This window comes from Neodiprion fabricii, chromosome 4, assembly GCF_021155785.1.
Source record: "Neodiprion fabricii isolate iyNeoFabr1 chromosome 4, iyNeoFabr1.1, whole genome shotgun sequence".
Lineage (NCBI taxonomy): Eukaryota > Metazoa > Arthropoda > Insecta > Hymenoptera > Diprionidae > Neodiprion > Neodiprion fabricii.
The window spans coordinates 242,878-260,515 of record NC_060242.1 but is presented as its reverse complement, the minus strand read 5'-3'; the positions used below and the strand labels follow the sequence as shown (position 1 = coordinate 260,515).

Below are 17,638 nucleotides of genomic sequence, written 5' to 3'. Positions count from 1 at the left end.
TTTATAAGTAATAAATAAAGGTTTTGGTTATTATTCGATGTATCGAATCGAATCAAAATTTATTTGTGTCAATAGAAACTCAACGAACATTTCGTGTAATCCACGGCATTGGAATAGTCATTAAAGAAACGGAGTATGGGCTGGCAATGAAGACTAATTGTAAGAGGGCGGGGAGCAGATCCAGCCCCCCAGACCAAGTTGAAATACAAAAATCGTAGAAAAAATTTTTGAAATATTCATAATTATAAGAAAACTAAAAATGTTCAGAATCGTCACAGATCCAAACGTTCTCATGCTCATAAAAGGTTGCATTAATTTTTTTTTTTTGGATTTTACTCCTTAAGAAACGATTTGAGTTATAGGACCCGGTATGGAAATTATATGAGGAGTAAAATGATGTGTAACACGAAAACTTGAGGCGTTATAGAAAGAGTCAAACATATATATCAAACATATAATAACCCACACAGTGTTAGAAAATGTATATATCTTACCACCTTTTACCACCAAATTCGCCTTTTTGACGCATACGTCCTTATACCATTAGACACGCGACATGACATAATACCTAAATCTTGCAATTACAATCATCACGATTCCTCTATCACATTGAGATGTAAATGTTGGTAGATAAGTAAAGTGCGCAACCCGTAAGTATTATCATCCACAAATATATAAATAGCATATAATAACGTCCTCGGTTTGAGGCTAATCTCATTAATTCGCTCTGCGGCATCGGGAGAAGCACGTTCCGTTCCATAATGCCTGTGGTGTTGGCATTATTATTAATTTTGCTCGTCGTTATATTAAATAAGTTCTATAATTTCGTATTCGGTAAACCTTTAGCAAATGCACCTCCAGGTAAAAGGATGCAGAAAGAATTTAAACTATTCGCACGCCTCCGAATTCAAGTGATTCTTTCATTTTGCCGAATATTACAATCTATTTTATCACAGGTTTACCTCGGTTCCCAATATGGGGTAGCTATTGGCTCCTTCTTTGGGGAAACTACAATTTTCCTCACAAAACGATCCACTATTACGCCAAAAAGTACAAATCCAAAGTGGTAGGATGCTGGCTGGGCGATTATTACACGATAGTTGCGACGAACTACAACAGTATCAAGGAACTGCTCACGAAGAAAGAATACGACGGAAGATTGACCGATGCTTTCATATTTACGTCGAGAGCTTTTGGAAAAAAATTAGGTCAGTATACGTATAGTTGGATGAAAATTAACAATATCTGATCGTACGAGACTCTTTCCGCAATTATAAAGAGTTAGCAATCGTTGGTACTTTCTTCTCCTGTAATAGCTGGCAGAAAAAAACAAAAATAATAAAATCTTAAAATTGACATCTGCTCCGAGTTTTGCACATTAAAAATATTTCATAAGCAACCTAGCTGCAAAGTAATGGAATTGAATTTTATTATACTTCATTAATGCCGTTGTAATGTGTCGTGGGATGTATTATTACGTCGCAATTGCAGTCTGCAACTCATCAGCGCGAGAAACCCTTTTTCAAATCTTTATTTTAGTATACATCGCCACTGTAATGTTATTCGTGTCATGAAATTTGAATTGCAGGATTTGGAAATTGTGTTGATTAAATATCAATTCAAACATTGAGAAATTAAATTAAAATTATATCGAAAAATTACACGTTGCAAGGACATCCGAAAATGTGATATTTGAGATAAAATTGATGAAGTCGAATGCAGTGGTAAATTTAACAAACGACGAAGAATACAATACGACGCATAAATTCGCAACATGGTTGTTATTAACAGAAATTGTTATCCCATTTGTTTATCCCTAGTTATCTTTGCAACGCAATTCGTTTCATTCTCGATTCAATTGACCCCAACAGGCAGATAATCTGATTCAACGCATTGAAATTTCAACATGAATGGCTTTCCGCAACACTTTACACCCACGTCCTATTCGTTATTATGCTTGCAGTAATTCGCGGGATAACAAATTACGAGATCAAAATGACAAAATGAAGGATTAAATTATCTTCTTCGTGAAATGTCACAGGTTCTCCGTATCGCGCGACTTATGCCACGCAATACAACGTAATTCAAGAATCACCAATTACCTTAGGTCCACCTGGCGATTATTTATTTGACTGCATAATATCAAAACAATGATTTAAGAATTGATAAGCGTATAATAATAGACTCCTAATCCGTATTAAGAACGCCGTGCTGCATAGTTGCATAGACTTTTAATGCTTTGCATATTGATAAAAGAAGGATTTCCCCGGTATCATGCAGGCATCTTTTTCACCGATGGTGACAAATGGAGAGAGCAAAGGAGGTTTGCCCTCAGGTATATGAGGGAATTCGGGTTCGGACGACGAATGGACAAGACTGAGAGCGATTTTGCGGAGGAGCTGGGCGTGCTGCTTGACACCTTAAAAAGTGGTCCCGCCAACGAGAACGAGCGGGTAAGAATTATAGAGAGCTGAACGATGATCCGGGCGCCTGATTGTGATTTTCTTTACACTGGTGAAAATGTTTTCTCAACGGCTGTAAAGAAATCAGAATCGGAGCCGCGGTTTTTCACGAAATTCGCGATATGCGCAAAACACTTGGTAAATCCTCTTGTTTCGACGTTGCAGAAGGTGCTCAAGGACGGCAACATGGTCCGTTTTCCAGATATCCTCTATCCAACAGCAGCCAATTTCTTTCTGACGATATTCACCGGGGAACGTTTACCGAGAACTGATCACGAGAAGCTGCGAGTCGTGTCAAGGGCCGCCGCAAAATTTCAAAGAAACAGTGACACGACCGGAGGTGCGATATTGGTCACTCCTTGGATTCGCCACTTCGCTCACGGGTTTTCTTATCCCGGATTCATCGAAGGGTCGACGGGGATAACAAACTTTATCAAAGTGAGTTTTTACGTCAGGTCAGCCGACGCCTTCACTTAAATAAGCCCTCAACTTGGGTGTAAATTCGCGCTCTCAATTTTTTTCTTATGAGAATTTAAGCATGAGTTCGGTTTTTTTTTCGTGAGGTTTATTAACCATCTTCGTACGATTCTTGTCACATAAAAATCCAGAAATGCTTCGGAACGAACGAGGCGTCGTTTATCGGCGATGCCGAAAGAGGCTTCCTCGACACGTGTATTAAAAGACTGAAGGACGAGGAAGGATTTCCGACAATCACCGAAGAGCAGGTCCTCATGCTGGGTACGGACCTGATTTTTCCAGCGTTAACAGCTAACCCGTGGGCCGTGACGATCATAATCAAGTACATGATGCACCATCCTCACATCATGGAGAAAGTTCAAAAGCAGATCGATACGGTGATCGGCAGGGATCGGCTAATCACGTTGAACGACAGAGTAAAGTGGGTTCATTTTTGTTCCCTAATTCAACTATCAAGATAAATCCTCAGTCGTGTCCTTTATATTTTACACATGTGTCTTGTGCTTCTCCTCCTCGTTTCAGTCTTCCTTACGTCGAAGCAACGATCCGTGAAGTTATGAGAGTGGAGACGATGACACCTTGGTCGGTAGCTCACAGGGCGATGGAGAGGGGTACGCTAGACGGTTTCGACGTCCCAGAGAACGCAGTTCTGGTAACCGACCTCTACTCCATGCATCACGATCCAGAGATGTGGGGTGATCCGGAAGAAGTTCGTCCCGAGCGATTCCTGACCGAGGACGGCCACATGGGGAAGGACCGCTCTTTGCCGTTCGGCGCAGGTGAGTATGCGAGTATTTCATTTCCGTATTCACTCTACGGACAATCAAACTTGTCGAGAGCGACAACTGACAATTAGTACATGATCATCATATTCTCCGCATCGTAATCTAGGGGGACGACTTTGCGCCGGCGAGACATTCGCAAGACAATTTTTATTCCTCACCTTCAGCACCCTTGTCCAGAATTTCGACTTCTCTTTCATCGAGGGCGAGCCGTCGTCCTTGGAGGATCGGATTCCAGGATTCGCTGCGAGTCCGAAAGACTTTTGGGCCAGAGTTACTCCCCGTAAATAGAAGCACCGCATCTCTCTACTCGACGTAGCGTTTACCGTAATGATTAGTTATTTTTCTATTTTACATTTTCTATACCGATTGGTTATAGTTAATTCACCACACGTTATTACCGCAAAAATAAATGGATCTCGACGTTTCTTGTCGTTTTTCTTCAAATTACCCATACGATTACACAATGTTTTACGTAAATCTTTTGCCTTCTTTCTTTTTTTGTTTTTAATTAGAAATATCACGTATATACCTGCAATCATTGAAATTATTTCGCATCCTTAATCATATTTTAATACACTACAATCGAAATACATACAACAGATGAGTTATTGTGTTGCTAATTTATTGAAAAGTTCATGTCTTTCATATGTAGAACATAGAATCTGATATCTTACATATTTTGCGTTATCTGTTGAAAAATCTTCTCACAGATTGCACGCGAGGCGAGGGAAATCGATAAAAATGAGGATGCGAAAAAAAGACTCGCATAGCCTTATTTCCGAATCACAGATTCACACCTTATTATAATACAATATTAATATATTGGCGATATATAGGTAGTAGTATCAACCATATGTACATATGATTAATAAATTATAAATATAGGTCAATTTAAAAAGTAGCGGTTTTTTTTAATTCTTAAGTCTAAATACGTATTTAACGTAGGTATAATATTGTTTTCGAGTTTCACCAACTGTTTGAGAAATGTTTTCTACCAAAAATTAATTACCGATATAACCGAAAGAGATTTTTCATGCCGCGAAATGAATTATTACTGTATTGGAAAAAAATTAGAAACCCGAAAAATATTAGTAGTTCACCGCATATCACTGGCAACAACCTATCGTTATAATTTTATAATTAGTATTTTTGATAACTATATCATGTTTCATGGAAGTCACTAAAATCTGTTGTTGAACAGTAATATAATTATAGTCAATACAATATTTCCTCGGTATAAAATAATTTTTTTTTTTTTTTTAATATTTTAATTTTTAAATTTTTAAACGACTCATAAAATAATAATAATAATAATAATAATATCAACAACAACAACAACAACAATAATGCTATGCGTATATTACTTGGGATGATTGTGCCTGTCAATTTTACGGTCAGTATAGGAATACCTACTGCGACTCAGTGACAGTGTTCCGTAACGTCAACAATAACGGATTTTTTCCATCCAAAAAGGAAGTAGCCAACGGCGGCACCAAGAACAACGGCAAAGCACAACCAAACGTTGTACGTCATGAATATCAGCATTAAGAAATACGATATAATTATTTGCACGATGTGAAGGAACGTTTGAAAGGTGTGCATCCAGGAGAGCATTGTTGGCCTGCGAATAAAGCGAAATTAATTTTTAACATACCGAACCTCATACCGTATATTTGCGAGCATGAGACGTTTGGAAAAGAAGATTCTAGGTATAATAGCTATGAAGGTATAAAGCTTCTCATGCGGCCGTGCTGTTAACGAAAACGCGGAAATTGTTGAGGCATGCTTCACAGACGAATCCGCGGTGGTCGATGATCGACAAATTTATTGTATTTTCCAGTGATTCAGCAGCCGTTAGTGAATAATTATGGGGAATACTGTTTAGCCCTTGCAGTTAATGGTTGTTCGGTGCAGCTAAAACTAGTTTAGATTGTGCAACGGAATAAGGATACGAATTAAGAAGACACAGTGTATTCGTGCACTCGGGACGGGGATAAGAAAGAAAGACGGTTAGACATATATCGAGATAATCGTTATTAGTCGTGCGAGGTGTTAAAACACATTTCCAACGATAGGAGGAAAATAGGCGAAGAATCGACCGTTAGAGCGGTTACTTACGGTTGCTTGTGTATCACCTCTCCGACCATACTAAAAAGAAAAACATAAAAAAAACTAAAACGTTGAATTCGCATCGCGACAAACTCTTTACGAATGTCTATATGGCAATTTTCATTGTAGGTAAGAGGTAAAAGGTTGAGGTCTCGTGATTATGGGGGGGGGGGGGGTTAATTGATTTGCTACATCCGATAATCAGTAAACGTCGATGATGGTCTTTACACGTGGTATCATAACACAACGAGGGAAGTCTCGCTGCACTCCGATTATGTCGTTTACTTTATATTATTCGGTCAGAGTTGTGTCTTAAAATTAATTACAAGGAGTTGGGAAGGAGAACATCAGGTGATGGGTGAGGGTGAGCAACACATTGCGTAGCATGTGAGATGCGGAATACTCACTGTACAACCCTGTTGTCTTCGGAAACAACGTTCTTCTCCTGCGGCATGGAAACGCTTCGATACTGCAAAGCGTTGTACGTCCTCCAGAACAGATATTCCCGGTAATATTTGAGACCCTCGTAAAGTGCGGCCATTATTATTATACCTATCATCGATCCCACCAGGCTTCCGATCGAAGAGACCTTCCACGAGTCGAACAGAACCGTCTCGCAGTAACCACCGTGAAACGCCATCTGGGACGATCCAGATTTATTGGCTTATCGTTAGAGGCGTCTCGTGAAACACCGAACACGAGATTAGTACATCGTGATTAAATCTCGGTCTTGTATTACCATCATTCCGTGCATCCCGTGACCGCTGCAGGCTTCCGCGGATGATCCACTGGATGCTCCTACGTGCTCCATGCTGCCGCTGTGACCTCCGCCTCCCGCATGCCCCATCATGTGTCCTTCGTGACCCGCGTGCCCCATCGTGTGTCCTTCGTGACCCGCGTGCCCATATGACGAATTTAAGTGATCATCGGACATCTGGAAATTTTTAATAAACTATTCAGGTATTTAAACCGGCTCGAAGACTGACCCTTAAACGATACAATTAAGTTAAAACTGTATTCATCGCCGTATAGAGAAACTGTTGGTACCAATCTGGTTGTGCCAAGATGTGTACTCGATAGATTTCATTTTTCACAATAACCCGTGCGGCTTAATATGAATGTTATACGACGAGAAATAAACGAATAATATGATCACTATGATCATTATTTTATATTTCCCCAAAAATAATCATTGTTATCGATTTCCAGAAATTATCAATTCGAATTTCTGCAGCCGACTATCATTGGGTAGTGCTCTGTTTCATCTAAAATCACGCTAAAGCGTTTGCACATCCGGCTGGGATATACCTGAACCAGTTGCAAAAATAGGTGCAACATGACTTTATACCCACTGATTTTCATCACGTTTTTTAAGATTACACATTAGGTATGTATGTACGTTCAACGTAGCAGAAGAGGACACAGCTTCGCGAAGGTGGCACATAGTGTATTACGAAACCGTTATTTGTTATCAAATTCCCGCGTGCAGAATAATATCGCAAATTGCAAATGGTTAACGATAAGACCCAGCAACTGGCTGCACATGAAACTTGGAGCGTGGTTGCGTCCTCGGTTTAATCGCTGACCGCAAACAATTGATTCTCAAACTGAAACTCGAACTATATAACCAGCTGCATCTACAGCTGGTATCTACACTAGACATGTACTATATTCAGCCACTGCCGCGGCCACCACGTTGGCTGATACATGCATGCGCGTGTGTAAATGTGAGGCCAAATTATCCCTATATGTACAGCTTACCATGTTTCACATTTCATATCACTCTTTCTCAGCTTAACCCGACGACGTATTAATCCATCAATTAATAATGTCATTTGCGAAAAGTGACCAAGTCGTTGACTATCGATTATAACTATATAGGTATAGTACAACTATTTTATATTTTATCTTCAAGTATCTCAAAGTCATAAATTCGAGTAAGATAAAATTCTTATACCCGTGGACGCACATCTGGAATGCCAATCTCTTTTGAACCATATAAGAACGTCGATCAGCGCCGGCTTTCAATTAGCTATACAATAGCAATACTTACAGGAACACGCGTATAACATCTGGTTCATCGAATATAGCCATTCTCGGTGAAGGTTTTCATTTCTCTGACGGCGATAGAATGCCTTGCAGTAATTGGCTTCGATTTAAAATAGTCACGCACTTTCTACCAGCTATGTTATCACATATGGTTGCAGTTTTGCAATAATAATTTTATCGGTCATATCGGTATGGGTGCAAAAACGAGGTCTTCGTCAAAATTATCAATGGATAATTGAGATAAGAAAAATTCCTGCAAGGTTTGCAGTTGAAACTATCGTCTGAAAATCTTCGCACACATGTGCGCATAATCTGATTTCAAATTAATTTGAAATATGCCGAAGGAACGGAGTTAGAAAAAACGACAAGAATGGCAGACCCGCAGGGGTCAGACTTTCTAAATTATAACACGTGGATCGAGATTCGTGAACTCCTTTCAATTACACAGGGTAAGCAGTTATATACTTAAACTGCATAAAAACTTACAACCCTGGCAGCGCTGCAGTGTTATATAATGTAGATTTTTGTCTCTTGCCCGGTTAAGATTCACTTCAGAAAAGTGAGGAAAAACACGTTCGTGTGGTGTGCCGATAATAACAGAAGCGCAGAAAAAAATAAATGACACCGCACGAAGAACCGCATATCCTCAAGTGGTTTATATTATTAAAGATATGTTGTTATTCGAAGAATTCATTACATTGAACTGAAGAAAGCAAAATACCACGGCTGATAAGGCGGGACAGGAAAAACGCAGAATACGTGTGACCAAATCAAGTGTATTAACCGGTTAACTGGGAAGGGTTTTTCCAGCTTTCGTGTCGAAACTGATATAAGCAAATTAATCACCAAAATACACAACAATTTGTTTCTGGAGGCTTTTGATGCTGCGGATTCCATTCCCGTACAGTCGTCTCTGCGGCTCTGTTCAAAATTTACGTATCCAATGACACCATTTTCAGGCCACGAATTCGTATTTTGTCAGAGTTGTTTAAAAATGACCCTATTAATTTTGAGGCCGAAGTTTGGAATTTTATCATTCTTTTCGCATCCGATAAAACGGTTGTATACCAATTTTTCTGGTATTCGGTCGAAAACTGAGAAAGTTACTCAAATTTGTACATATATGATATGTTACAATACCAGTTGATCGGTTAAAATCTTACCCTTTCGCTGTGGGGTATATTTACGGCATTTTTACCGACTTTTTTTTACAGACATTATCGATACAGAGAGGGAATCAGAAAATAGAAAATACGTCGTCCATTGTCCGACAAAAGAAATACCTTGGACTTCTTGATGACTGAAGAATTTTCAATCAAATATGTCGATGACACGCAATGAATTTCTTTGTTGTCTAATATTTATATCGTACCGCATCAGAAGCCACCGATCGTGCTGCTGTGATAGGCGAATCATTCGTGGCGTCTGTCATTGGAAGAATATCATTTTCCATCAAATGTTTAATGTTTGGAATATCGGAATATAACGCAGCAGCAAGCGGCGAAGCCGATCGATCAACATTAACTCAGAAATTCGCATACCGAGCAAACGAACACGCCTTTGAACATCTGGTTGACTGTTATAGTTACAACTGCGATTGTACGGGTATTCAAATTTAGTAGAAAAAAAAGGCAGCTTTGTTCGATTCATTGCACGCTGCCATTACACGTGCGGAGTAATAAAATGAAAAATCACAGTGTGATAATACGTACGCACGTCTTTCGTTACGCGTTTCGTTCTCGCTCGGAGTTTACGACGCGAAAAACACCTGTTGGCGGTAAAAGTTTGAGCAGACGAAAAACAAGAAAGAACAAAAGAAACGTTCCAATCGAGTCGTGAATTTTAGGTATTGGAAGATAACATTCTGCGGGAGGAACGTTCGTAAGACACGATAATACGGAATACACAGGCTTATAGATAGTTGTTAACTGTCCTTACCCACCGTCATTCTCCCAGAGAGACCACAAAAATCTGATTAGTCGCACTGTCATCACACATCATATATGCTGCTGATCACGGTTCATTATAAAAACAAAAATACCAAGTCTGCATACGTAGATCGTGCACCGCGGCCCGAGGTTCTACGTGATCGTATATCGTGAGTGGACAACTTTGGAACTAACCGAAGGCAATCGTACCTGTTCGGTACTTTCACCAAAAATCGAGATGTCGACATGAAATGCTGCTGCAGGAGAAATCGAACGGCCAATTTTATCTACATCGCGATCGCAAAATACGGAATTACACATCTATCTTTATAAAACAGTTTTGATTTTTGTTTTGCCCCCTTGAATGAAAGTTTCTATGATAGAAATGAAAATGTTCTGAATAAGACGAAAGTTATTTTTAAGTCAATGAATCACGATCTAAACAATGATTGTCTCACAAGGAATTCTGGGATGTCGACTCCTCCGATTTTTATCTAATTCATACATGTTGTAGTGCATCGAAAACTAAGAGACACGTGTTTCTTTTTATATGCCAATAAACGGTTTGGAGGGGCGAAAATGACCCCTAAAGATGAGAACCCAACAGGTGGTTTCTGAGTACATATTTCGGATAGAAGCGCTTCTTGTATATTCGAATGAGACCATCGCTGAAATGTTTCATTCGGGAAAAGAATGAACGTTTCAGCGTTGGTTTCATTCAACTACTTAATACATCAAGTGCATCAAGAAACCGAGGCCCATTGGAAGCCCAACCTTGGGGGTAGTTTTCACCCCTGTAAACCGTTTATCAGTAGATGAAAAGAAACTACGTATCTTTCAGTTTTCGATGCATTACAACATATATGAAATCGACGAAAATCGGAGGGATCGACCGATCTAGGGTTCCTTGTCAGTGTATCAGGTTGCAGGCTGTCTTGTGCAAACGGTACAACCTCTCGGATACAACCGGACGACGGATGTCTCACGATGAGACAATTATCAATTTTTCTTCTCTCCCGGTAATCGCTGCATCAGCATAACCAGTATATAATATTCGATAATTTTTCAATCTACCGTATAATATTGGCGTATTGGGTGTGCCTACGGATCAACTGTGCAAATAAAAATTCACTATATTTAGGTATATGGACAAGAAAAAGGAGGCAATTTTTTCCAATGAGCAAGATGACTCTATGACTCTATGACAATATATGAACGATTTCAGAATCACCAAGCGGACACGGTTAGTCAAATCGGAATAAATTATTTTCGTCATTTGTAGGGGTATGTCAAAGTTGCGGAGAGAACGGACGGTACGAGGAGGTCTATACACATATATAAAAGAATTTCGAGGTGAGGGGAATTCTTCCCGTCAAGGAATTTCCTTGATGAAATTCCCCAAGATGATAAGCGTAAGCGTCAATAAATCGGTATGACTGAAGAAACACACACACGTATTGTAATGATGAAAATGATCGCAATAATAGATATTATACGTCATACGATATTAGAACAAAACCGAATATCGAACATTTAACCGCTGCATACCGGAATATTTATATAATTGTCATAAGCAATTTTTTTTTACAACTCTGTTGTCCCTCATAAACGATTCGGATCATAAAAACAATGGTTTGAACATCTGAGAAAATATTATCGAACATCACGCTTGAAATGAAATGCGACGTAAAAAGAAGCGACGATAGTGATTATTATTCAGCGTTTAGCACTAAAATTACACATATTAATACGACGCTATTTGTACCAATACTGGTAGTTAAATCAAAATGACTGCTTTAAAAAATACGTAATAATAGAATATTTTTATATAATATTGATACAATCATTTTCCTTCATTACGATTTTTTAAATACCAGACACTTTGACTGGTGTGGTAGTTCCTAGTGTTAATATACGCATTCCTCGGAATTTAGAATATATATCTTATACCGCTTGTTTTATGCACACCATTGGTTGCAGAGCAAGTGGTACAGCTTATAGGAATAAAACACGCACGCTCCCTTATGGTTACATCGTCGAGTTTATAATCAGGGTGCCGATAATAATACACGAATGTTTATATTGGTCTCAATTGGTTCAATTGCAACGAATTAATATAGCATGTTCGATATCAATATAACGAGGTGCAGCTACGTACGCTGTTTCATTCTATGTCCTACGTAACGCCATGCCAGTTACTATAAAAATAGGTATATTACAATGGTGGAAATTTTAACGTTGACGAAGAGATGTTAAAGCCTTCGGAAATTACGCACCTGGGGAGGATGATTAATTAAATTTTTGCGCGTAAATGCTTTGTAGATTATTTGTGCGTAGTGTACATTTGTTTCCAAGTAGTTGAGAGACGTGTTATTGTCAAACAAGCTCGCGACGCTCCCGGTTTTTCCCAGTGTCAATAATCGCCGACAAATATTGTGGTTGATATTATTCGTGGATAATCGTATTGTTTAATTAAAACGTTCACGAATCATCCGCTGAGGAGCAATAACCGCGTAAAAGAGGATTAACAATGATCTTCCCAGTTGACAGAGAACAAGGGGGAAAGTATTTTTTGTACAAAATTTACCCACGTCAGAGAAACTCAGAATGCTGCTGATCTAATTTTTTATATTTTACATAAGTGCAACTGGCGTGAATCACTAACCTAGGTCACCATGGGCAGAAGACTAGGATTAGGAAAGAGAAAAAGACATACCTTGAAAATTTTGAGGTTATGTTACGCTGATATCTAGGGCGCTGGTCCTCACAGATTGAACAAAAATTAAACACAAATATCCCGACAAACAAGCTTTGTTCTTGAATGACAAAATAGTTCACCAGCAGGTAACGAAGTGACCCATTGGCATGCGACCAACAACTTTCACGTCGACACAACTACCACAGATTGTATAAAACTTTGTGAACGTGAGTGAAACTCTCAAATCAACACAGACCACGTTTCAGATGCTACGTTCGGTGTGCGCACTGATCTCTATATGACAGTGTTGCCAGAATGAGTTATGATTTAGTACTAGACGGCAGCGCCACACCGTAAAGATTTCGAATTTTCGTACTAAATTGGCGGTCACTTCAAATGAAATAGAGTACGTAGGCAGTGATAGTTGTGGTTGATGTTGGTATGCACGTGTCGCATACAATATCTACTGACTGAGCACAAACATGCGTCCACTGAGATTTCTGTTTCTATTCACATAAAAATTGTACAATGTATAAATAAAAATCCTAATTACGGCAAAGGTCATTAAATTAGTGTATAAAATGTGTAAGTATAACCGAGTAAATCATAAAATGAATCCTGATAATCATGAATGTACTGTAATATGTAGGATAAATTAGGTCTGTACAAATTGATTTAGAAATTGATTACATTTTCGTATAGATAAAAATTGTGTGAAAGCCAGATATTCAAATCATTTCGTAGTTTGTACACAACCATTGAACTTTGAATGATCTACAGTTAAATGTACACAAACTGATAACCGAGCAATCGCGTCGTCTGCAGTTCTGGCCTGGCGGTCAACGTTTTTATGCGAGATAGTCGGTGGGAGCCGCTGTAAGACCGTGGCTGTGAGTGCGCCAAGATCGTACCAGCTTCAAGCACAAGTAACGTGCATAGGCTGCACTCGTTCCAGTATCACATACTTCAGTCAACGTAATAAACTCATGTCTTCACTATTAGATTTAGTGTCTAGCTTATGGAATTATCGGAGAGTGCTGTTGCGACGTCACACAACGGTATCGCGTTGGGAATGCGTCGTAGCTTGACGCCTGAACCGGCGTGACGTCATAAGTGCTGCTAGTTTTTCGCACTACCGCAAGATGACGGAATTTTTATTTCACATTTTCCCGTCTATCCTGTTCTTTATCCCATGACCGCCACGACCTGGGCTTCACAAATTGCATTGTTTGCATCAGTCATGGCATCAGTTTGGATTATTGTTGGCATATGACTGCGTTTGACGTGTGACACACAGCAAAGGTTATAATCGTTGAATGTTGCCAAGTAGTGAAAAATGATAGATAATCAGGATTCAAACGATGAAATACAGTCGATGGCGCGGAGGTTTCAGACTGTAACAACGATAGAGAACATTGTGAGTGGTGCGAGACAGGCTACGCAGCTGACTAACCCACTAACGTCGATCCGCGAAAACCATCTCGCCGCCACTATGCCAACGCAACATCACAATAAACAGGAAGTGAAGAAGGAAGTGGGAACATGTAAGACTGACGAAAGTGATATGGTGCGCTCGTTGCCAGAGATTAATTTGCCTGAGAAAATAGTACTGATAATTGACATTACCAAAGAAAAGGACTGCACCCAATTCAAGTTAGGAACAGGAGCTACCTACATGCCTATGTTTTTAATCAAAAGAGTTGTTGAAATTTTTGTTGGTGCAAAGTCGATGATCAATCGAAACCATGAGTTCGCCATAATGACTCTATGCTCCGAGTCGATCAAGTGGGTTTGTGACTTTACCGCCAACATCAAAACTGTTCTCAATACCCTAGATTCCCTTGTGGAAGAGAAACTGAATACAGATGACACTTCATTTGACCTGAGCCAAGTCTTTGAAGCTCTTATCACTCACACCGATTTGCCAAGATACACGGAGTCCAATGAAATCCCCTCGTTCATCACAAGGGCTATATTAATCTACTCGCGGTCAAACTGCATTCCCCGGTTTCGAACAGGGAATAAATTTTTCGAGCTGTTGTCAGATAATCCATACTTTGTACTGGATGCTTTGTTCGTTCACGAACCGCCAAGTAGCGAGAACATGTGCGAGGAAGTTTATAACGAGCTCACAGCTCTGGACGCTAAAAATTTATCTTATATCCTAGAAGTTGGAAGAAATGCCACGAAGCTCCATGACAATATGGCTAAATTACTCGCGCATCCTATGCAGAGGCCCTTGCAAAAGAATGCTTGTTACACCATTTGCATACCTGGACCAAAGGAAGAAACTCACTCAAATGTTTAGTAATGATTTTGTTACTCCGAGACGATATCATTTACTTTGATATCATCCTTGATCTCGTGATCATCCTAATATGTAATCTGCAGTTTTACTTGTAGCATCAAAGACCTATAGGTGTATATTTTCAAATGCTTGGAACATAAAATACTAAGGCATTAAACTTTATGCTCGGTCAATAAAAACAATTAGGATTCAACTCACAGGGTTCAATTCCCAATTTCATCATGAGCTATTCCATTTGCAATCCTTATGTTTGTAAAAATTTTGTAATGTCATCACTTTTCAATTTCTATATAGTGCATATAATAAGGCTATTATAACAAGTCTCACACGCTTTATTGTTAAGTGTACGACTAATATATTGATTTTCTTTAAAGGCTGCCTGTTGAGATTGAATTACCAGTATCCCTTCCTGTTAAATTTATGTATTTACATAGTAGTTTAATAACACCATATTTTATTTAAGAAATATTGCTTATAGGTAATTTCTAAAACTAGGTTTCTTGCTTAACGAACTCCAAATATCTCCAGCAGTGAGGATACGCGTAGTTTAAAGTCGCGAGGCAAAGAGTGATTTGAAATACGACAATCGTATTTGCTTTGTGACAATATCTGAAATTTGACAATGCTTATAGATGCTTATGAATCGTCACACTTTTTGCGGCTCAATAAGCTCGTTGGTTATTTAAAGTTTTGTTTGTGATCGCGTATTGCGAACAATAATACTCTTTTCTGCGTACTGCGTACAGAACTAAAATCTATAAATCCTCCATTCAGATCGTTCGATAACGCGGCGGGGATTGCAAAACTAACCTGTAAATTATCCACTCAGATAGTTCGTGGCGCCTAGCAGCGTCCCGCTGCAACATGGACGGTCAGTTTATCTCGCCTGGTAAATGTTCGGTTGCATCCGGTGCAGACGAACGGTCTCTCGCCGGAATGAACACGTTGATGCCTCACCAAGTTCGAAGCGTGCGCAAACTTCCGTCGGCACTGATTACACTCGTACGGTTTTTCCCCTGTGTGCTTCCGGCGATGTTTGTTCAGGTCGCCTGCATGTGTAAACCTCTTCTGACAAAATTCACACCACAAGAAACGGCCCGGCCTTTTGGCGCTCAACAGACTAGCGTCCGAGCCGCGAACTTTGACGGTAATCGCACACGCGGGAGGTCCAGCCGGCCTATTCGAAACAAATCAAGAAATGAAAGAAAAAGAAAAAAGTGGAAAGCTATGAATATTAGAAATGATTCAGCGCTCTTGAAATCTCTAATCGGTATGATTTTCGATCATGGTCCAACTTACGATAAACTGTTCACTTTCCCCTCGTCGGTACTCGCGGGTGTTCTTGATGCATTCCGTGACTTTTCCGGAGTAATTGTTTCATCAGCCATGTCGCCAATATCTGAATGGTCATTTCTAAGGCGTTTGCAACATGGGATTACCACTCTTTTCGTTCCTTGTGAACCCCCTGATCGCCGGTGTTCGTCGGAAGGACGAAGAGACGGACTTAGCGCCGACGGGAAATCCCGGGACCATTGAGGACTCGCGTGACGGATATTTCTGACTTCAGACGATACGCATGCATCACATATTACGGACGAACCCTCAAACGCTTCAGACTTCGGCTCGGCATGGGACGGAGATGCGGCTTCCTTCGCTGTCGATCTGATAGACGCAGATTTCTCACTGTTCTCATTCACCTTTTCGCTACTTTCCCGAGGTCCTTCTTGTGGCAACTGCAAGTTTACATTAGGCTTTGTCTCGCAGTTGTCCTGATGCTCGATGCCGTCGCTGAAATTCGGATCCGGATCTATCTTCTTTATCAATCGTTCGATTTTCGCAATGCAGACTGCGCATACGGTGTTCAAAATCTGCAAAGTGGAAAGATTAATTTTTCTACACTTTGCCCGTCAATTTTCTGACCGAAAAATGCTGTTTAGATAGTTGCTCTGATCATTGTTAAAGACGGTGAAAATATAAAATTGAAAAATGTCAACTCACAATGAGCTTCAGGTTGGCTTTCTCAATGAGGATATGCTGCCTCTCTTCGCTTCCGTAGATGGCAATTTTGTGCTTGCGAGCGCAGATGCGGCACCGTCCAAGAGCTTGACACGCCATATTTATGGGTTACGTCGAAAGTTGAGTTTTTGCAACAAATTAACTCGTTATAATTCGATCTACGTTGGGAATCAATGCAACTGTCCTGACCCTCCACGTATCTGCAACCCAACGTCGCTGACCAGCGCTTGCCGAGGTATAAACGACAACTGCCGGCAAGTGGCTGAGATACTATGGAGAAGGCCGACCTGTCGCGCGTAAGCAGCGTGGTGGGGGCGTTGGGGAATACCCGTCCGGAGTTTCCAATTAGATCGGTGATTTTTTGTTGACCTCTTCTGTTGCCGCCATATTCATCCTACTGACTCTCTCTGGACCGTTGTGTCAATTGTTACTTCCCTATTCCTCTCTCTGATTCTCTGTCTCGTATCCCTTCCCTTTCCACCGCATTGTTCATTCCATGTACCGCACTCTTTTTCTGTACCAATCTCCCTCCTGCTAACGCATAACGCTACGTTTCTGCACACACTCTCTCAAACAAAAGAACGCGATAGAATTGCAGGTGTGTACTTTAATTGAGAATTATTTTATTTCGAAAAATGACTAATTGCAGCCGTTATAATTCACGAACTGGCATTTCCTTTGACGTTAATGTTCACTCCTGATTTTCTATGTTATCTTTTTCAGATCATAGACTTCGAAATATTATTTTTATCTGCAACAATCGGGATAAGTTAGACTTGTTGTTGCTGCACAACGCAATTTATTTA

General features: G+C 39.9%; 4 protein-coding genes across 14 annotated transcripts; 2 read left to right on the top strand and 2 right to left on the bottom strand.

Annotated features, from left to right (window-relative positions):
• The first annotated feature begins 718 nt into the window (after nucleotides 1-718).
• LOC124181060 (probable cytochrome P450 304a1) lies at nucleotides 719-4,148 on the top strand. Its single transcript, XM_046567206.1, has 7 exons — nucleotides 719-861; nucleotides 957-1,208; nucleotides 2,281-2,453; nucleotides 2,628-2,900; nucleotides 3,071-3,360; nucleotides 3,462-3,718; nucleotides 3,831-4,148. The coding sequence occupies exons 1-7, from the start codon at nucleotides 762-764 to the stop codon at nucleotides 4,010-4,012; spliced, it is 1,527 nt and encodes a 508-aa protein (XP_046423162.1). The 5' UTR covers nucleotides 719-761; the 3' UTR covers nucleotides 4,013-4,148.
• Nucleotides 4,149-4,329: 181 nt separating this feature from the next.
• On the bottom strand, nucleotides 4,330-12,819 carry LOC124181062 (high affinity copper uptake protein 1-like). Of its 11 annotated transcripts, none has more exons than XM_046567216.1 (6): nucleotides 12,527-12,818; nucleotides 6,742-6,785; nucleotides 6,573-6,711; nucleotides 6,241-6,473; nucleotides 5,843-5,896; nucleotides 4,330-5,345 (listed from the first exon to the last, which is right to left on the bottom strand). In XM_046567216.1, the coding sequence occupies exons 2-6, from the start codon at nucleotides 6,765-6,767 to the stop codon at nucleotides 5,144-5,146; spliced, it is 654 nt and encodes a 217-aa protein (XP_046423172.1). In that variant the 5' UTR covers nucleotides 6,768-6,785; nucleotides 12,527-12,818; the 3' UTR covers nucleotides 4,330-5,143. The 11 variants fall into 11 exon arrangements, with proteins under 11 accessions (XP_046423172.1, XP_046423171.1, XP_046423170.1 ...); XM_046567215.1 differs by having other exon boundaries at nucleotides 6,742-6,767; nucleotides 12,527-12,817; XM_046567214.1 differs by lacking the exon at nucleotides 12,527-12,818 and adding an exon at nucleotides 9,825-9,953 and having other exon boundaries at nucleotides 6,742-6,767.
• Nucleotides 12,820-13,684: 865 nt separating this feature from the next.
• LOC124181061 (BRISC and BRCA1-A complex member 1-like) lies at nucleotides 13,685-15,184 on the top strand. The gene has a single exon (XM_046567208.1). The coding sequence runs from the start codon at nucleotides 13,845-13,847 to the stop codon at nucleotides 14,814-14,816; it is 972 nt and encodes a 323-aa protein (XP_046423164.1). The 5' UTR covers nucleotides 13,685-13,844; the 3' UTR covers nucleotides 14,817-15,184.
• Nucleotides 15,185-15,563: 379 nt separating this feature from the next.
• Nucleotides 15,564-17,515, bottom strand: LOC124181051 (zinc finger and SCAN domain-containing protein 21-like). The gene is made up of 3 exons (XM_046567199.1): nucleotides 16,815-17,515; nucleotides 16,116-16,684; nucleotides 15,564-15,993 (listed from the first exon to the last, which is right to left on the bottom strand). Exons 1-3 carry the CDS (start codon nucleotides 16,929-16,931, stop codon nucleotides 15,660-15,662), a joined length of 1,020 nt encoding a protein of 339 aa, XP_046423155.1. The 5' UTR covers nucleotides 16,932-17,515; the 3' UTR covers nucleotides 15,564-15,659.
• Between the last annotated feature and the right edge of the window lie 123 nt (nucleotides 17,516-17,638).